At 40.2% G+C, this 21,917-nt stretch overlaps 1 protein-coding gene across 1 annotated transcript in view; it reads right to left on the bottom strand.

The window, feature by feature from the left end:
• The window catches only part of LOC131887376 (uncharacterized), a 15,712-nt gene extending 535 nt beyond the window's left edge, over positions 1–15,177 (bottom strand). The window contains exons 1-6 of the mRNA XM_059235966.1: positions 15,061–15,177; positions 14,840–14,989; positions 14,414–14,671; positions 12,424–12,812; positions 9,335–9,531; positions 9,166–9,209 (exon numbers count right to left, since the gene is read on the bottom strand). Of these exons, the coding sequence (XP_059091949.1) occupies positions 9,166–9,209; positions 9,335–9,531; positions 12,424–12,812; positions 14,414–14,671; positions 14,840–14,989; positions 15,061–15,136 (1,114 nt within the window). The 5' untranslated portion in view covers positions 15,137–15,177. The remainder of the gene's footprint in view (positions 1–9,165; positions 9,210–9,334; positions 9,532–12,423; positions 12,813–14,413; positions 14,672–14,839; positions 14,990–15,060) is intronic.
• Between the last annotated feature and the right edge of the window lie 6,740 nt (positions 15,178–21,917).

Here is a 21,917-nt window from a genome sequence, read left to right as displayed (position 1 = left end):
TCCCTCTAATATTTGTTGGAAATACGTAGTCCTTATTGATCAGTAGCATCCTTCAAGTCAGACTTGGACAATTTTTTAGATAGGATTCCAGATCAACCCTACATTCAAGGACTAGCTCGGTCTGCCAACTCAAATTCATTGGTAGATCAAATATCATATAAAGATTGAAAGGAATAGATAGCGAATTATAACTTTTTATTTTATTATACTGGAAATTGCATTCCCTGTAGCAGTTAGAAAAGCCCGTGAAAAACCAAACCAAAGACTTAATCTGCTTGATTCTCCCGTTAAATGCGATTTGATATTATTGCAAAGAACAATGCGGGACATTATACGTGTTTATTTTCTAAGTTTGGTTCATCCCTAGTTATTGGTTTAACAAAATAAACAGTCAATGCATTTTCTGCGTCACGTAAAGCTTTTGAGCTAAGGAAGCGATTTTTTCGCAAACATGAACTTCAAAGTGATTTGATTACCTTTCAGCGTATTAATGGACACAGTCTTTTAAAAGTAACTCCATTTCAGTATTACTCTTTCAACGGGGAAAAATCCTCTTTGAACTCGGGACTACCCAAAAGAACCAAGGCTTATTTTTGCGGACTTTTTAGATCATATTGGAAAATTTATTCCTTGTATTACCAATAGAGCCGTATAAAGAACCGGCTCGGATTTCAGCCATGCGGGCTAGCTAGGCTGCGCCACAATCGCGACAAAAACTACCACAATTTTTGCACATCCAGTCTTTCCAAATCTTCATTGACAAAATTATTTCGCCATTTTACGACATCGTTCGAGAGTCATCTGAAACCATGCAAGTCCAACATTCATATAGTAGAGATGTCATAACTTGGCAAGTGACAAAAATGGCAATAAATACGAAGAGAATATTTGCTTCAAACATCTTGTCATCAGTAAGAAACATGGTGACACTTACTTCATAGTAGAACCAGAGGGCGCACTAGTATGAAATTCCAAAGCTTGTCACTTCTCTATTAAGTAAGTGACGATTTTGCTCTAACACAGCCAGAGTTAATGCCTATGGTTTCGGGTAATAGATTGCAATAAATGTAACATCTTTCTCAATTTCAGGCTGACCGAAAGGACTCATCAAGCAGGGTTGGGAGCGCCAAAGTGTTACCCAAAAACCCAAATCAAACTTACAAGGACGCTGTGAAGCGAACATTATTTTCAAAGATTCCAAGATATGGACTAAAAGCAATCATGATACCTTCGCCAAGCATTGCGTCAATATTGTTCTCCTGATGTCTCTTGACTATCCTCGAGTATATCAAATTTCGTTTTTACTCGAATAAATCCACTTTAAACTTGACGTACCCACTCAAAGCAAGTGTCAGGAATTGTCGCTGTTTTCGTGCCTCCTCTTGCATTGAAAGAGTGCCAAAAAGAGGCTTTCATATGGAAATACGCTGATGAACCACGAGATTTTGCAGCAACTCCTCGAAACTGTCATTCTTCTTGTCTAGCGAAGGTTTTGGAAGCCTGTCTTCCTCTGTCCCTCTGGTTTGCATGATAGAAAAAAGGCCATTTCGGATAAAATGGTATCAGGGGTCGCTCTTCTTGGGCTGGTTGCGCCTTCTGGCACTAAACAACTTGAGGAAAAGTCCATTTATCATGGCCGAGCTCTTGACTACAGGAACGACCAGGTAGATTTATGTGTACCGTGGACTTTTTTGGCAAGTTGGAGACGAGAATTGCAATTATCAGGACATTTTTTAGAAGCCTAACCATTCGACCGTGCATCCTTAGTCAAGAATTTCTTTTCTTATGTTAATCATTTCATTCTGGTACAAGGAACCGACATCATTCAGCGCTTGGAGAGAATTTTTTAGATATGAAGATCAGCATTGGCCAAAGGTTAACTTCGTAAAAAGATTACTCAGTTCCAGATCTAACTAATTCCTTACCCGGTTTAGTTGATTAAAAACGTAATGATTTCCATTATGAACATACTATGCTCATGGCGACCATTCATTTTAACGTCTTTTAAATTATTATGATCCAGGTCATTGAGTGCGATGCGAGCTAACCAGGCCAACTCGTTTTCAGAGGTTATGGGTGACAGCTAAAGGCTTGTAAGGGTATGGTATCTGACTTTTCTATCGGCGGGATGGCACTGTCCACTGGTTACCGATTCAGATGCAGAACCAACTCGAATTTTACTATTCTATGTTTCTTCTTCCATGATCCAGATTCCAGGTTTCATTTCTAACAAAGACAGTTTCGGATTGTGAGAAAGGGCGCTGACCACCACTCATAGGTCTATGGAGATCCAATCCATGGACGGCTCTCGTTAGAGGATTAGAAATGGTGGCAGTGAGCGCCTATCCACAATGGACCAAGTAATGACTTGCTTCTGTATTCATATTTTTTTTACAAAGAGCTAAGAAAAGTGCAATGGTTTTGACAAATGATGATTACGGTGTGGAAACAAATTTCTCGCCATGGAAAAGAACCCTGCTTACATGTTTCGGTTTTCAGTCCTTTTAAACCCATGATTACCCTATAAAATGCCGCAGAAGATTGCTCAGGACAAGTGCAAAAATTAGCTCTGTGGAGTCGGTCTTAAGATTGCAATTGAATTTGATAGTGTTCATCGACGGTTTTTTTTTAAACCGCAGGGCGATGTTGCATTGGAGATGCTTGGAGAAGAGAGGGCTCGATAGCATTAATGGATGGATATGAAAAGGTGATGCTTTTGTTGACTAGTGCTATTTGCCTTAGGGTGGAGCCTAAATGGCTAGCGTACGACAAAATGATTTCAAAAAGAATTTCTGATTGGAATTGACTTCTCTGTTATTGGCTAACGAAAACAATTTGAATAAGAACTTGAAAATTCGACTGTGATATTTCCACGAAAACCCTGAATGAAAAGTAACGCAACCTAGCTTTTGGGAAGGCGTCTAGAGTTCTAAATAAGTCGTGGGAGAATGTGTTTGACTCGATTTATTAGGCTCTACTATAGATGCTCTAGGCATGGATACGCCAATTGTCAACGAAACTGGGTTGTTTGAAAATCTTCCCGACCGGGAATCAGTTCCTTCTAAAAAGAGGTCGCACGTTTACATCGCATAACAGGGCAAAGCTTTGAAAGATTTATGACAAATTTGATCCACCATGGATTTGATCAACTCATTCCACAGGGTTAGGAGTGTCTTTTGTCATTACAGTGGTATTAGTGTGTTATTTCTCAATAAAATGTAGTTGATACACTGATCTTTCGCATGCCTCCAGTCTCAAGTTAGACTAAAGCACTTCAAAAAAAAAATATAACCATATTCAACACATTACATTGTAAAGTACAAGGGACTTCTTTCTTGATAGACTGAGGAAGCTCACATTTGATAATGTTAATATGAATAATCTAATGAAATATTTTAGCAATCTAATCTTATGAAAAAATGGGTTCAGAGAGGCTTTAGAAAGTAACAAAACAGAAGTAACGATCAAAAATGCCATATCCATGAATCTGCTGGTATTCAAATAAAATTTGGCATAGCCTTGAAGAAAATATTCAATGATCCTTGTCATGATAGAACTCTTTCTTATACAACGCATCAGTTCAAAATCTGTTTGGAACTTTTTAGTTCTATTTATTGTTTACATTTTTGAAGTGGAGCCACTTGTCAAACCTCGCGCGGCTATGAATCCAGGGTCTCCAGGCTCTACGAACTATAGATGAATCCGGGTCTCTACCATAGATAACTTCATATATAGATCGATCAAGGGCGCTGCGATCGCATGTTTTCGTCTCAGCTGTCGCTGGTGAAAAAATGTTTCATTCGTAGTCAAGCTACTTAGGACAACTATGGTGCAAATTTGAATCGTTGACGGCTCGTCCAAATTCAGAGTAGAAACCCCTAATAAGACTCGTTGTCAAGCAATTGCTCTCGTCCAGCACGCTTCATAAAACGGGCTTGAGTGAGTTGCCTGACCACATTTTTAAGAACGAAATTTTGAAGAGGTTAAAATGGGGCTCAAGTTAAAGTTTTCATCCATTGTGTGGAAACACTTAATTGAAACGCAAGGAAAAGCCTGGGTTCAGGCTGACATCCAGAGGTGTCGGAATTACCTTGTTTACGTATAGGCGCAATCATGTCGCCCACATTCAAGCACATTGTTGGGAGATTAAAACGAAATTCCAAATGCCTCATCATTGCGTTGCAATTTCGGATACATTTTTGTTACACTTTCGAGATTTCGAGATGCGATGCTAAACAAGGGCAATCAATAGAGTACATGATTTGCTCTACTAATGTCCAAATCTTTTTTTGACATGTTACGTGTATTTATGCCCTAAAAAGCATGTTTTTTATTATTGTACCACTCTTTCTACCTGTATATTTGTAAGATTCAAAAGGAATTAAGATTAAAGAGGAATAACAAACGTTTCATGATAATTATTCAACTTGCCTGAAGCGAGATTTAACGAAATATTTTGTGCCATTTCCACCAGCGTCAGCTGACCTGAAAACATGCTCATGCGGTACAGCTCCTGTTGAACTTAAGCATTCTAGTTATGGTTTTCTATGGTCTCTACTAAGAGCAAAAAATTTCACCAGACAACTGAGTCCATTTTAACTGATGTCTGCCACGTCTACGTGATGAAGTCACCAGGCAGGAAATACGAATTGGTTTTAACAGAGATAAAGATTTCTGATAAGGATATAGGTAACAATGATAGTGACGCTTCAGGCATACTCGGGTTATAGTAAAGTCTTTTACATCTTAAACTATAGCTAAGCTGTTACTCATTTGTGTTGTTTGAAGCTATGATAGCAAGTTTGGCCCAACTAAAATTCTTTCCCAACATTATTACGAACCCGTTACGCAATATTAAATTATGGTCCTGCCAAACCGTTTAAAATAATAGAATAATAACAATAGATAAATTAGCCCATGCAACAATGGGTCAACCGGCAAAAATGCAATATTGTGAAATAGATGTGTAAAAATGTGAAGTCACAAATGTGTTGTAAACCATGACCCTTAAAATTTTACCTTCATTCCGTTTTGCAAAAAATATTCCTGTAAAGTTTAAAATTGTGACAAAAATTTCATTTATTCATTTTTCTGCTAGATACATTTATGAATCAGTATTGTTAAATCATGTAATTTGACTTCTTACAAAGGTGTTTGGATATAATTGCGATGCACACCTACCAAGAATTGTACCTTGTGAAATCTTATAAACATAAGATAGCATGTAAGTTTCTAGAAGTAACATATACTTGTATGATGGCATATCTTATTGCTTTGAATATTGATAAATCAATTCTTCATTTAAAGGCTAGAACATCTTTCGAAAGCTAAAATATAGTTACTGATAACATCAGGTTTTTCGTTTTGCGACCCAGTATTTTACAAGTGTTTGCCTTTCAACCTAGTTTTGTTGATAAGCGGGATTTTATACGGTTAGAGAGGATGGTCCAAGATCTTGTGAACTTGGTCCGTAAAAAGAGAGGCCCGTAAAGGGGCTATATTTGAACGTACATTGTCTCCTCCTCAATACTAATAAAAATAGTGATGTTTTCACGGGTTGCGTTTTTCGGCGCCTTCCCGGGGGGCTAGACACTGGAAATTGGGGCCACCCACACCTTGGGGCGGGTCATTGTTGTATTAGATTTTCGGGGCGCAGCCCCGCCCACGAGCAAAGTTACGCCCGTTTAAAGTTTCAAACACGATTACGCTCGGGTTGGGCGTGTCGGGGGGCGTGGTACACAAAAATGAAAAAACGTGTCCACGCCCGACTTGAAGTTACGGGGTTTTAAATGGGCGGTTCATTAGCCCGTTCGCCCGCATCGGGCACGTTTAGTAGCGCGCCTGTCACGCCGGCCCCGGGCCACGGACCGACACGTGGAGGGCACCGGCGGGTGCACCGATGAACGGGCCAGCCCCGTTGTAAAAAACCATTTTCGCGATTCCAGGCCCGCAGGGCCGTCCAGAGAGCCCCCAAGTTGCCACCCGCACGCGCCCGTGCTTTTCCAGGCGCGTCAAAACGGGCGAAGGATCTCCGCTCGCACCGAACCGAATGGATGAAATTTTAACACGACACGCCCACAATGCATGCGGATGTTCGTGGCTATATTTCAAGCGTGTAGCCCGTGCCGTTGGCCCGTTATAGGCGTTTTAATTTCGCCCGTGGAAATCGACTTCATTTTTCGTACAGTTCCCTCCCTTTTCTGGATGGCTGTGTTGGGCAATGAGAACCCGCCGACGGATCGAAAATCCGAGGATACCAAAATGACCGCCTTGACGAGCATAGTATCATATCAAAATTTCAACTTGATCAAACGCCTACAACGCCCCCAAAATGGGCGGGGAAAATCGGCACTTTTCAAATTGAAATCAGACCAGCCCCACCACGAGTGCTTTTACGGCCAATGGGGATCAGAATTGCTTGAAATTTCAAATGTAAGGAGCTGGATAGTTCGCCGCGAAATGCGCCTGCGGGACGGGCGAACGGTCAACCCGTTTGGGCGTGAGGCCCGTGCAAAGTTGAAACACGTCCATCGTTCGTGTATGGCCTACGCTCTTAGACAGTGCGTGCACACACGTTGGCTCAAAATACGCCCCCAGGGGCGGGTCTGAGCCACAAGTGAAGAAAACCAAAAGGCCTAGGCTCGACGAGTAGAGTCGATTCGACACAAAAAATTTGCCAATCCGCCCACTTTGCCAAATCGGTCGTTCGTGTATGGCCTACTACGCTCTATACTGGGGGGGGGATCAAAACAAACACGTTGGCCCCAACCACGCCCAACCGGGCCTCTGCGAGAAAACTATAGTAAACCAAATAGGCTTCAATTGAGATTTAAAGTGGAATACGTGTTTAAAATCCTTCAATCGGTGTATTTTGGCCAACATGCCGTACGTGGACAGGCTCTGTAGTAGAGGCTCTTCAGTTCAAACAGACCCGCCTTTGGCTGTCTAAAATCATGACCACAGGTCATGCCGTTGTTGTACTACTTAAAGATATAGACTGTAATCGGAATATTGAGGGCATGTATAGAACATAACTTACACCCACCCCCCTTACTGTCTGAAATCATGACCGCAGGTCATGACGTTGTTGTACTACTTAAAGTTATAGGCAGTAATCGGAAATATTGAGACCCATGCTTAGAACATAGCGTACAGCCACCCCCCTTACTGTCTGAAATCATGACCGCAGGTCATGCCGTTGTTGTGCTACTTAAAGATATAGACAGTAATCTAAAATATTGAGGGCATTATTAGAACATAAACTTACACCCCCCCCCTTACTGTCTGAAATCATGACCGCAGGTCATGCCGTTGTTGTACTACTTAAAGATATAGACAGTAATCTAAAATTTTGAGAGCATGCTTAGAACATAACGTACACCCACCCCCCTTACTGTCTGAAATCATGACCGCAGGTCATGCCGTTGTTCTTGCTACTTAAAGATATAGACAGTAATCTAAAATATTGAGAGCATGCTTAGAACATAGCGTACACCCACCCCCCTTACTGTCTGAAATCATGACCGCAGGTCATGCCGTTGTTGTGCTACTTAAAGATATAGACAGTAATAATAAATATTGAGGGCATGTATAGAACATAACTTACACCCACCCCCCTTACTGTCTGAAATCATGACCGCAGGTCATGCCGTTGTTGTACTACTTAAAGATATAGACAGTAATCTAAATTTTTTGAGAGCATGCTTAGAACATAGCGTACACCCACCCCCTTACTGTCTGAAATCATGACCGCAGGTCATGCCGTTGTTTGTGCTACTTAAAGATATAGACAGTAATCAAAATATTGAGAGCATGCTTAGAACATAGCGTACACCCACCCCTTTACTGTCTGAAATCATGACCGCAGGTCATGCCGTTGTTGTGCTACTTAAAGATATAGACAGTAATTCTAAAATATTGAGGACCATGCTTAAACATAGCGTACAGCCACCCCCATTACTGTCTGAAATCATGACCGCAGGTCATGCCGTTGTTGTCTGCTATTAAAGATATAGACAGTAATCTAAAATATTGAGCGGCATGCTATAGAACATAACTTACACCCACCCCCCTTACTGTCTGAAATCATGACCGCAGGTCATGCCGTTGTTGTACTACTTAAAGATATAGACAGTAATCTAAAATTTTGAGAGCATGCTTAGAACATAACTTACACCCACCCCCCTTACTGTCTGAAATCATGACCGCAGGTCATGCCGTTGTTGTGCTACTTAAAGATATAGACAGTAATCTAAAATATTGAGAGCATGCTTAGAACATAGCGTACACCCACCCCCCTTACTGTCTGAAATCATGACCGCAGGTCATGCCGTTGTTGTTACTACTTAAGTTATAGCAGTAATCGTGAAATATTAGACCAGCTTAGAACATAGCGTACAGCCACCCCCCTTACTGTCTGAAATCATGACCGCAGGTCATGCCGTTGTTTTACTACTTAAAGTAGATATCTAAAATATGAGAGGCATGCTTTAGAACATAGCGTACACCCACCCCCCTTACTGTCTGAAATCATGACCGCAGGAGCCGTTGTTGTGACTACTTAAAGATATAGACAGTAATCTAAAATATTGAGAGCATGCTTAGAACATAGCGTACACCCACCCCCCTTACTGTCTGAAATCATGACCGCAGGTCATGCCCGTGCTACTTAAAGATATAGACAGTAATCTAAAATATTGAGAGCATGCTTAGAACATAGCGTACAACCCACCCCCCTTACTGTCTGAAATCATGACCGCAGGTCATGCCGTTGTTCTGCTACTTAAAGATATAGACAGTAATCTAAAATATGAGAGCATGCTTAGAACATAGCGTACACCCACTCTTGTCTGATCATCGGGGTCTCGCCTCTGCTCTCCTCTTATATTTAGTACTACTAATGTAGTATGCCAGAGACGGATAAAGTATGGATCTCTGTTATGATGGTAATCGCCCTCTCACCCTCTCCACCCTACCAATAATCAATTCTCGTTCATAGCCAGTTGTTGTGTCTACTTAATAATATATAGGCAGTAATCGAAAATTGAGACACTAGAAGGTGGTGATATCTTCACCCTCTCCCCGCGACTTGGTCTGTAATACGACCTGGCGCCTCCTTCAGTCTGTCAACCTATGATAACTACTTAAAGGGTCCAACCCTCACGATGGTGGAAATAGCAATAAATGCTCCAATGGTACCAAATAGACCTCTGCAATGGAACCAGAGTTATTCACAAAATATGAGATAGTCACCCTGAGAAGTTCTTGCACACCTGTCAACCAAGGTGACCAATACATTCATGGCATTTATCAACTAGATTCAAAGATAACTTACACCATTCCGTAGCCTGTACTAGAGAGTGAAGTGAATTGATCATCATATTCTTGAGTACCACAAAACGCCACAGCTGTTGCTTTGAGACCATTGTAGATGACAAAAGCATTGATATTGAAATCATCAGCAGAACAACCGCTTGGAATACATTGTCCAAATTGTACACTGATGGCTTCTAAATAGGATTTCACCAAATCCTGAAAAAAAAACAATACATTCAGCCTTTCTCTATACCTTCGAGTGAACTGAATTTTAGGGCCTAAAACAACCAGGGCATTAATCGTTCCTCAACAAAAAGAACGGATGACAGTGACAATTACTTTGGCCAAAAAGAGTAATTCGTTACACAACCTTTATTTGCCAAAACATGTCATGGGGTTACTAGTTACAATGACTTTTATTAGGATTTTAGATGACCAATATTTCAGTTGATTTACCTCATCAAGACCATACTTGCTAAATTAATGGTTTCATTTGTGTTTCAAACCGTCCTAAATTTAAAGTCTTCCAGCTAAATTGTTTTGCTAATGAGCATGGACAATGTTTATTTGCTAAGCATTAGTGATGGGAAGGGGCCCTCCGAGGTCTCAAGCTTTGAGCCAAAACCAAGGTGAGATCTGATCTCAGAGAGAGTCTTGAATCCAAATTAAATCCAACCTTCTTACTAACAGCTTTACCATTTTGACTCCAATATTGAGAAGTAAAATTAACCAATAAGCTGTATGTAAAATCAATCATGGCTTGAGTAACGCAACCGGTAACGCGTAACTTTTCTGAAATAGTAACGCTAATGGAACAGAACGCTTTTTTCAGCCTTGCCGTTACCGTTACTTTCTTCTCTACTTCCACCCATTTCTTCTTTAATTTCGTCTCAAATGCAATGACTTACTTGCCGCTGATGCGATAAAAAAATAATCACAGGAGTCATTTGTTTCACGTCATATTTCTTAAACTTTAACATATTGCATAAGCTTTTCCCAGTTTTTAGTCCTCTTTTTCTTCAAAAGGATCGAGTAACGTTAAAAACGAGTAAACGAGTAAAAATAACTGTAACGCGTTACTTTTTCTAAAAAGAAAAAGCAACGGTAACGCGTTACTTTTTCTAAAAAGAAAAAGCAACGGTAACGCGTTATTTTTTTCTTCAACCAATGGAGGTAAGATAGCACTGTATTGCTCCCATTCTTGGCCATGCCTGTTTGGCTATGCCAATGGAAATACACAATAAGCATACAATTTCTTTCTCCCAATTTAAATGACTTTAACAACATCAATCTTATGAGGAAAAGATTCGTATGCCAATGTGAAACTTGAAATTTGGGAGGCGAAAGGTGGTGTTAAAAAGTCAAATAGATATATTGAGGGTGGGGATTTTGAATCCGGTCAAAGTTAAGGTGTCAAAAATTATGGTACATTGCAAATTCAATCATGCATTTTAAAAGAATTGAAGTATTAGAAAATTGATGTGTTAACTTGGATTGTATTTTTTCGCTGCTATTTTAATCTGTCTTCGAAAATGGGTCAAAAATGATTATTTTCGACAGTATTTGATTAAACATTTGAAGTATTTTCCAAATATTTATCGACTTTCAAAATACTTACCGAGTATTAGTATCCAATTTACATACCGTATGAGCGATAAGTTTGGGTTCCAACATAATGTCAATTATTGGGCTATTTTAAGGCAATATTGGATTTTGTATTTTCCACGTTCATTGAATTGGTCAAAGGCATCAACCTTTGTCTCAGACATTCTCACAATGCCCGCCTCTGTTGGTAATGACCCTCTTGAGACGAGGAATGACGGAGGCACAAACGGCACTCGCAGTATCATCTTCAATGGCATCCCATTCCTTGATCAGGGTGCGCTTCAGGGTCTCAATACTGAAGTGAGCTGTCTTGCAAGCCCTTCCCTCAAGAATGGACCAAATAGAAAAGTCCATTGGATTGAGATCGGGGCTGCTGGGAGGACACATCTCCTTGCTCCAGAAGCTTGCAAAATTTTTCTGACAAAAGTCTTGAACAATTTTTGCTGTGTTGCTCCATCTTGCTGGAATACGTTAGGACCGCCAGAGTAGGTCTTGCGAAGCCATTGAACAACCTTGTCCTCCAGTATCGACTTGTAATGCCATCTGTTGATCTTGACCCCCATGTCAATGAAGATCAAGGGCATCTTCTTGCCATCGGACATCACGCCGGCCCACACCATGATACTGGACGGTTTTTGTCTCCGAAAGACTGATCGATGGTGGAGGGGGATAGATGTGATATTGGAGTCCAAGACACGGTCTGTTTGGTGAAAACTTTCTCATTGGTCCAACAGATTGGGCCGGTCATGTCAGCTTGCAGCAACTTCAATAAAACCTGACTTCTGGTCAGCCTTTTCTGCATCGAGGCTTCACTGATCAGGTGTCGTTTGCATTTACGGTAGACTTTTAGCCCAAGATCCTTGTGGATAATCCTCCTCATGGTGTTAGAGGCCATCCCTTCCCCCTTGGCCATCGTCCTGATCGACCTGGATGGATTTCGCCTCACCTTCTCCCTGATCCGTTTGATGGCAGGTGGGGTCCTCTTAGTCGGTGGCCGACCTTTTCTTGGCCTGTCGTCTATCCCACCAGTCTCTTTGAACCGTCGAACTTGCTTGCAGACGAACTGTCGGGTCACTTTTTCGTCCGGAAAGAGCTTCTCAATCTCAGAATTTGACTTCCCAGCAACATGGAGCTTATCGATGGCCGCACGAAGCTCTTTGTCTGCTTTCATGATGGATTTCCAGTTCATTTTCTATTTGTTTTTCTAACTTCAATTTGTCATCATATATCAACTGGAATATCGATCAAAATTTTGGCGCGAAATTCATAAAATTACTAGCCCTAAATTGAGTTTTCAAGTCGGAACCCAAACTTATCGCTCATACTGTATATTACCTTCTTCTGGAGTACATATCATTTAGATATTTCACATTTAAAATTGATGGAGAATTGATGGATCATTAGAATTTTAGCTTTACAAAATGTAATGGGATTACACTTCCTTTTCGAAAAAAGGAACGAATTACTGTAATTTCGTTACTACTGCCCTGAAAACAACCTTACCCCATCAGTCATGTTATCCGGTACGATTTGATTGATCCAATCCAAGATTCCAGGAACTTTGGCACTGGGGTGGAGTAAGTCCAAGTATCCTAAGGACTTTTTCAGTTTTGGAGGATTTTCAAATTCAAACGCAACCAAGTCAGCAAAGCAAAAGTTGCCCACAAAGTCTCCCGGCCCATCTTGAGACAATACTCCATTTGTCTGAGCAGCCACACATCCCTCGTAGTGTCCGAGGGCCATGGTATTGCCTTTTGGTATGGTGATGACATCCCATAACGCAGGGATGGAGTCGCAGAGGGTTGGATGTGGTGTCCACCGATTCAAAATCTCACACAAGTCCAGAGTATCTGTCAAAACGCCATCTGGCGCCTTGCCAGTCGAATCCAACACTAAGATTAAGAAACAATCTGACGCAAACAGCGTATTTTGACAATCGAAGTGTTGTACAAGTTTGCCATCCCACGGAATTGGTGCATTTTGAAGAAAATGGAACTTCGTCATATTCCGTTGAAACAGCGGCAAAAATGGCAAATTCTAAATGACTTCCATTCTTCACAATGGGGTTTTCAATACCGTTCATCAATAATTGTTTATATTTATTCAAATATGCAGTTTTAGGGTTTAAATAACAACATGATTTGGTCTCCTTTGAAAGTTACGAACAATTTAGAATGCCTTCTTCAGTGTCACCATGTTATAAAAGGGTTAGGCAAGGAGAGAGAAAAAGGGTATATACATTTTAAGGCTTTGATGGAAGTACCTATAAACACCTAAGTATGGTTATAGCCATAAAAACAACTTTCCTTTCAGGCTTTACGAATTTACAGCGCAGATTAAAAGATTGCTTACCTAAAACCAACATCTAATTTTTTGAATTGGGATCTAAACTGATGAAAATAGGCTATTTTTCCTACACAAGTTGGTACCAAGTAAACATATCAGATGCTAATTTTTATGCAAGTCCTATCTCAGTGTACTGCTGATTTCCATAGAATTGTCTTTAAAGATTATATTTCTTAAAAGATATTTTATGCATTTTACGATTTGACTTGACCGAGAGTCACAATAAAGGCTGTCATTATTTCCAACAGACGTAGACTCCTCCTCGAGCCAAATTCGTTTTCATGGGCACAGCTTTTGACATATTAGCTAGAAGAGTGACTACAAACGGCAAGATATGAAGTCCCGCTTTGTCATCGAAACACGATCACTATCGTGAGGTCAGAACATGTGCAAGCACGACAATGCACCCAATTCTAGATATCCTCCATCAACTTGGGGCCGAAATTCAGCCCCAGAGCAACGGCAAATTTTACTTAATCATTGACTTGGTGTTAGCATATGGACGATACCCAATATGAAAATTCATTTGTTACCACAGTGAGTCAACTTTCATATTGGGCAACGTCCAAATGCCAACTCAGAGGTAAGAGCTAAAAAGGCGCTTTTTCAAGATGAAAAAGCTCAAACTCTCTTTAAAAGCAATTCAAGCTAAATATGGTTCTTAACTCCTATGAAATCCTTCGTCTATGAACCTTTATGCTGAAAAATGCTTTTAAACAATATCGCACTTTACATAGATACACTCAAGTTTTGACATTTGACCTGATTACTTTTCTTTCTGCCCAAAAATAACCAAAGTAATTCTTCCCCCTTCAGACGAGCCGATTTATATTCTTGCCGCCAACCGAAACAAAAAATTAAATACTAAATTAAAAATCAGTTTGTTTAATGAGCCACAAGAACATAGGATTTGATGTTTTGGATCGATATTTACACAAAGAGATGGGAAATGTGCGTGCGTCAATCAATAAAGATAAATTCAAAGGGATGAAATAAGAATGGCAAAAAATTGTTCTACAGTACGGCCATTGTGTATCAGCACTATCGTACGCTCATTATGTACTGAGATTCATCATACGTAATGAGCAATATCTGTAGATATAGATATTGACTCTCTACACCAAGGATTGGAAACTTCAATACTCACTTTGATACGCCCAAGGGGTAGCATTGATGAAGAGATGCTTAGCATATTCCATGCTTTGGCTAAAGCACGTTTCGGACACTCCATAGACAGGTGTGATTGGTGCTATGACATGACGAAGGATATAGTCTTCCAAATCCCGGCTAGCAAGCAATTGACTTATCGGTTCATTTTTGGCCATGTCCAAACTCTTTTTTAAAATTCCATCAGCATCTTGGTCAATCAAGGCTCTTAATTTGGATCGTTTCCAAGGCTCCAAATCTAAAAACAAATTGGTCCGTTCTTACATTTTGTCGCCAAGAAATACAAATATTACTTGATAAAGAGATGAGGAAAATCATACTTTTCCACATTTACTCCATATTGATTGGTTGGAATGAATGGGAGTGAGAGCTATTCGATTTTTCAGCTTATTGCTGTAGTTCTCACCTTGGAGTTGCTTAATTTTAGCCTCTTGCTCGCTTTTCGATGGATCAATTTGTGTGCTCTTTGCAACAAAGTTTCTTAGAGTAAATAATGGATCTGCCAAATCTGCACGATCCATGGACCGGAGTATTTTTGGCAAGGCACTCCTCCTGTCTGAAATTTGCCCAAGGAAGCTTGTCAGCATTCATGCAATGGAAACGATTCGTAAACAAGCTCTGTTTCACCTTGAGATTGAGCACGTGCACATCCAACCAAAACTATAGTCGAAAAAAGCTGGGCCAAAAGGGTGTAAGTTTTCATGTTGCCTGGGGCCTACGGAGTCTCTTTCCGAGTGTCAGGGCTCGGGAAAAGAGGACTGCCTGATATATGCCCTCTGTTATCTCAAAATCAATTCAAACTCTGTGCATATAGTACAGTGATATAATTTGAAGTACCTGTGTGTTGATGTACATACGTCTTCGACACTTCTGAAATCAATGATGTGCAAATACATCTTTTCAATTGAAAAATGCAATGCGTTTTAAGTTTGCTGACAAGTACAATGAAACAAAGTTTTCATGATTGATTTGAGGTATAGTTCTAATTTGAATCATTTGATTTTGAGGACTGGCCCCCCAAATACTAATTGTTTTCCTTACATGAAAATGACTCATGTTTGATGTCATGGGGCTAACTGGATTAAAATAGTATGATCAATAATCATACCGACTATTCAGTTTAACTCACCAATTACCAAGATTAAAAATGAATACCTGTTCATCGCTCTTTCAATATATGTACAGCAATCAGAATACTTTTGGGTGAGGGGGAATTTGTGTAACATTTTTGTTTGGTGTGGGGGGTTAATGAATATTACCATTTCAGGGGAAAATACTGATTTTAGCAAAACGAAGCCCCATCCTGGTCCTGATCGCATTCTGTATTGCCTCGACCTTGCCCAAGGATTACTTAAGCCTTGAATTGGGCTATAGCCTACAGTCTTGATTATGGAATCATTGATTGCCTCCGTTATTGTGCCCGGTATCTAGCACTTTGAAATGACAAAACGCAAGTCCAAACCATCCTGGAAATCTAGCTCAAACATTACCGTGGCGGAATTTGCTCCAGTGCCATAGAAACCATCTATTTGCACCCCAATCGTAAATCTAGGTACCCGTCTATCCCTGGCATTTCTATTTATGTATTATCATCAGAGACCGCCAAAATATGCAGAAAAATGCCCATTTTATGCCATGAAATATGCAGAAAATTTGATCAAGATATGAAAACAAACATATGCTAAAATTTAATATGTACTGTATATAAGAACTAGTCAAAACATGCAAATTAATGTGCTCTGAAACTAATACTTGGGCTCAAAATTGAGAAAACGCTTTAAAATTGAAAAAGTGTTCAAATGAAAATCAGTGCAAAGCAATATCTGCGTGCGGTAAGAACGGCTTGATAGCAACACAAAGAACAAATGACAGGTAACCTGAACAGTGCGGATTTGATACACTTAAGCAAACCCGAATTTCATTGCATTATCATCTGACTGAATTTATAACTTCCACCAAAATGATTGGACATTTGTGTTGACCATCAAATTAGCAAATTGCCAACAGCCAAGTACGGTTACAAGCGCATTGGTGTCCGCTGACACCTTCTAGGGTGGGCCTTGTCGGCAAATAAAGCCGGTCATCACATTTTCCATTTTTCCAATAGGCCATGTTATTGTCCAGTGTCAGATTGGTTCTTGGTCTGTGGATGCTGTTAGCATTCAAATGTCTTGTGAAGGAAGGTTGGAGTGGAGAATCAAACTGGGGACCTCTATGTCACTAGGAAGCTGAACTAGCGGCATCTCCCCCTAAAAACGTTACCTTCTGGCGAGAGAATTGAAGCCACGGCATCTAGGGCGAGGATTATTGCAATGTCTCAAATTATCGACAAAAATCGAAACTCTTTGGGGCCTTGCCCAAAGTCTAAATATGCATATAAATATGTAAAATGGTTTGAAATAGGCTTAATATACAAATGAACCTATTTTGGAACATAAAACGCATAAAATTCGTACACATTTTGGCGGCCTCTAATCACTATCATCATTCACATCATGATGCAGCTCCTGTTATACATTTTATTGTGAGAGGTGCTTAAAAATTCAGAAAAATAAAGCACACATTTGGCCACCCTTCCATTGCCTGTATTTGCACTGTTTGCATATTCTCACGCTTCATTTGCGGTTCGCTCACCTTATGATGGAAAAGACTTCACAAGTATGGGTAATTTTTTCACCTTAAAAGCCAGCTTGTGTATGCACATAAATGTGATAGCATTTGTCTTTACACAATAAAACCAGTGTTGGGTATGGTGCAATTACACAAGTTATATTTGAACACATTCTTTGACAAACAATTTCGGAAATGTTTGACATCCGAAAAAACGGACCAAATGCATTGTTCTCAATATGCAAGTGCAGATCTCCACAATATTTAGCGTGTATTTTTAATCAAGCATGGCAATTAAACTCGAAAATGTAACCAAGGTTTCAATACGTTTATGCAAGTCAATATGATTTATAGACCAATTAAAATCAGTTAAAGCATTGGCCTTGGCCATGGTCCAATGTTATGGTCAAAATTTCGAGGTAAATCAATATGAAGATAAAGATACAAGGGGCTCAAACAAAGTCATGGTGAAAATAAAGCAAGATTTAGTTCCCCTTATCAGATGTCCATCATTTCCGGAATTGTTTGTCAAATCATGAGTCAAAATATATCTCGTGGAAATGCATGGTTAGATGGATTGACCCTGACATTTCGACTTGGAATTACTTTTTCCTCAAAGCAAATTCAACGTCCTGCCACTGATTCTCCAGCTCAAGCTTTGAATTGGTCTCAAACCTAAACGAGTATTTTCATTGATTAAAAAAAATTGATACGAAGTAGGTTTCTTTAATATAAAACCTGAAAAGTTCCCAAATCCGATGAATGTTCAGAACCAAACGATCGTTACTTAACGATTAGGCATATAATCAATCCTTTTATTTAAAAGACTCCTAAGGTATGATGTCTGTGTTTCTGAAATATGAGCAAAAAGATGGATTTAATTGACTTTAGATTTCTCATTGTCTTGAGGGAACAGTTCTGACAAGAATTGGCCGATGGTTTAGGGTTTGAAGGTAAAGCGTATCTTTTCATTTTAATCGAGAACAAAGGGGGCACTCACCACAGAAAATTCGATCAACGAGCCTGATTGGAACAGAGGGATCGCCCAGGAAGGAAACCCCATCAAGTGAGCGAGCAAGACCTACAGAAAAAGATCCGAGTAACACACAAGACAAAACCACAAAAAATGTAATAAATTTTAGATCCTGGAACATCTGCCGGGGCTTATTCACAAAGGAGAACGTGATCTGGCGCCTCATACAAACCCATAAGATAGATTTCATATTTTTGCAAGAGATTGGCCTGACCAACTACTCGAAGAAAATGGTCAACATCCCTTCTTACTACTCATGTATGTACACGGGGGACCTAAAAGGCGAGCAAGTGTTCTGATCCGAAATGGAACTTTCAAGTCGGTACTGCTCCTGCCAAACCGGGACTGCAGTAATTCCCCCACGTGTGAAAATGGCGAGAATATCGCTCGCCATCTTTATCGCAGATAAATTGTCTGACTGGATCTCGCACCCACTCACGAATACCCGCGTAGTACAGCGCCTGAATATCAAATCAACAAGACAAGATGCATCAATTGAGGGGATGAACCCCTCAGCCGGTGAGGAAATCTCTCATTGCACGAATTTCCAATGGCCATCCTACACTAATACTTCTTGGACTGCGTTCTTGAGGGAGCTAAAATTCAAAAAGAGCACAGGCCGTCTAATAAGAAATAGTCAAGTTTGGGGATCTCAGGCTTAAGAAATACGGGGAACAACATTTCATTGATCTGAAATCCCTTGGCTCCCACCTTAACATTCTAGACAAGGTTCAAGGTTGTAGGTGGAAGCCAACAACTGGCGCATGACCATCCTTAGTACATTGTTGTCCCAAGAGAGTCTGTAAATGGAGGTGTAAGGTTTGACCTCAACCTTCGTTTAGATTTTCTTTACCTAGTACAAAATTTTGGTCGGGTCATTTTCCCCAATTTTCAATATACTTGTGTTGTTAATCGTAAGGTCTTGCCTCAATTTGGGTCACAGTTATAGAAATATGTTAGATGCTAAAGATGTAGGTTTTCATCACAACCTTTACAAATGCATGTTTCGGTGGGGATAAATTGTTTTCATTTTTTACACACGACTAATGGTGGTCATGGACTAAAATGTCTCCAAAATTTCTCCAACTCAATATATGCAGTACAAGGGTTGCATAGAGATTATGGGTAGTCGTCAAAATAGGTTGGTTTAGAGCTTTGAGTTTTAGCCAAAATGAGTTGCAATGACATTTTTAAGATCTGGGGCAAAGAAACGAAGTGAAAAAAATAGAATTATGATTCTCAGATAACGTAAAGCTCTACGTTTTATACTAATGTAAGGATAAAGTAAAGCTGTATTATTTAAATATCTTAATTTGTGGATAAAATTCGCCTTCAATTCAATATTCAAATTAGCCAACACATAAAATTTAAGAATTAAAGAACTCATTGGAACGGAAAAAAAAATTATCAAAGTACAGTACCTATGTATCAAAATGTCTCCTTCACTTATTTAGTGCCAAGTTTTGAGCATCCAATTTAAATCCTTCACCAAAGTTGAGAGGACAACTACCTTCATTTGCACCCCTTTTTTACTGTTGTGTATGATTTTTAGCGAAGTAATAACGAAAAATGTCGGAGTTCCGAAAAACGAGTTGCGAGATCGTTTGCTGAAAAACTCCCATGGAGATCTCCCTAGCTTTTGGGGTGGACCGGTCGACTGTAACGTCCCAGTGCTGGTAGATGAAAATCCACACGCACTGAGGCCTTTGTGAACCAAGTTAACGACAAAATCCATGATAACCCCCGGAGCAACATTCGAAAATTTGCCAGGCATCTCAATGTTGACAAGATGGCAGTCTCCACGACCATTCGTCACGGTTTGGGCATAAAGTTAAGGGAAGTAACCGAGGTCCAAGGTTTGACAGCTTCAGGTTAAAGAGGTTGGAGAGGTGCATGAAGATCCTCAATGGGATGAAGTTTGATTTTTTTCCGACGACAAGATTTTCACTGTGGATGCTGCATTGAACACTGGGTCACTGCGGAACATTGCCAAAAGCCTAGGAGATTGTTGCCCCTTCAATCAAATTCATTGGGCGGACCAAACATCCGGCCGGGCAAATGATGCTAGGAGTTATTGGATCAGATGGAAAAGTTTTTCCACCAAAATTGTTATAGGGATCTCTTGGCAGTGGAGTGTATAAACATATCCTGGCTCACGAAGTATTTCCAAATTGGGTGTGGACACATGATGGGGCCCCTGCCCACACATCAAGAGCCTCACAAAACAACTTTCAAAATCAGTTTGGGTCCCATGGAGTTTGGAGAAGTGGCCCCCAAATTCAAGAAACCTGAATCCTTTGGATTTACTTTGAGCATAGAAGTATCATGGAAGAGTAAAAATCGAGTTTGTTGTGGTTTTTTACTCGAGCTGATTCGGTTACCAGTCAACAGGGCAACTCTAGTTGATGGAAAGTAGCGCCTCTACAATCAGAAACTATACCCTAGCAGCCAGTCAGCTGACATGCATTTGCTCTGAAAACTAGTCTGACTGGTTAGCTCTCATCGCACTGTCTAGGAATTACTTCCTCTATGGTATTAGTGCTACAAGAGAGCTAAAGATATTTTTGAGGACACTAAAGACCAAGCACAATCAGCTTTTGTTATTAAGAATTTTTCATCAGACCTAAACTGGATTCAGCTCTGCAAAATCTTACTTGAAGACGTTCAATCTTTGACCAAGCTTTCCAGTCCACTCCATTCTCTAGTTGATGGAAAGCAGAGCCTCTACAATCAGAAACTATACCCTAGCAGCCGGTCAGCTGACATTCATTCGGTCTGAAAACTAGGCCGCCTGGCTAGCTCTCATCGCACTCTCTAGGAGTTGCTTCCTCTACGCTTTGATATCTGAAGCGCTGAGGAGAGCAAGGCGTGTGCGACCTACCACAGCAGTTTCGATGTGATTAAAGCTGCCGTCATCGACGAGTGTAACACGATTCGCACTTGAACCTTAAAGCGGGTGTGCTCCAGGTCATGGAGTGTCCATGTTCAGTGAAGAAAAAAAATGAACCTGAATGTCAAATTTAATGATGATGGAATTTTCTTCGTTTTGAAAAATTAGCCAGACTCTGGCTCAAAAAGGTGACTGATTCTTGCCCACGTTAGTGATATCGCCTTAAGTAAAAACTTATTTGACGCATGGCGTCAAATTAATGATTTAACCATCCTGTTATATCGTCGCTCTCTGTGCCTAGCCAAATTGACAATTTATTTGGATTGGCGACATATCCGAATTTTCTCCATCAGCTGCATAACAACGTTAAATACGCAAATAAATCTTACATTATGAGTGTTTAATGATATATAACTCAAAAGAAGCTCCAATTTTCGAAACTTAAGGTATTGGCTAACATGCTTGGAGATCAGTTCTATAGTGTGTTTTCAACTCCACAGAATTTAGGAGCACCAGCTCATTGTTCTAAAGATGAGTCAGTTCAGATTGATGACGTTAGTCAAATTGAGCAATTTGTTGATCTTACAGTTACAGATTAAGATGCTCTAGCGGCCATCAGGGACTTGAGGCCTTCAAGTTCTCCTGGTCCTGATGGTGTGACATCTCAGTTTCTGGTGAGATGCTCACTGGTTCTTGCTCTTGTTCATCGTACTTGATGCGTTGCATCTGGGATCGGGGCAAGTTTCCCACTTCAGTAAAGTTAGCTCACGTTGTTCCAATTTTTAAAGGAGGAGATAAGTCGCTCCCTAGTAACACTTTAATCCACGTAGAAGGAACGCAAAGAAAGGCGAGAAATAGGATAGCTCAGTTTCTTGGTTTTAGAGCTGACCCTATTCCTAAACCTAATCCCGCCCCACCCACCCCCTTCCTTAACCCATTTAACTTCCTCCC

The sequence above is a fragment of the Tigriopus californicus genome, chromosome 9 (genome assembly GCF_007210705.1).
Source record: "Tigriopus californicus strain San Diego chromosome 9, Tcal_SD_v2.1, whole genome shotgun sequence".
NCBI classification, from domain to species: Eukaryota; Metazoa; Arthropoda; class Copepoda; order Harpacticoida; family Harpacticidae; genus Tigriopus; species Tigriopus californicus.
Note: the sequence above shows the minus strand (reverse complement) of the source record. Positions and strands in the feature narration are given on the sequence as shown.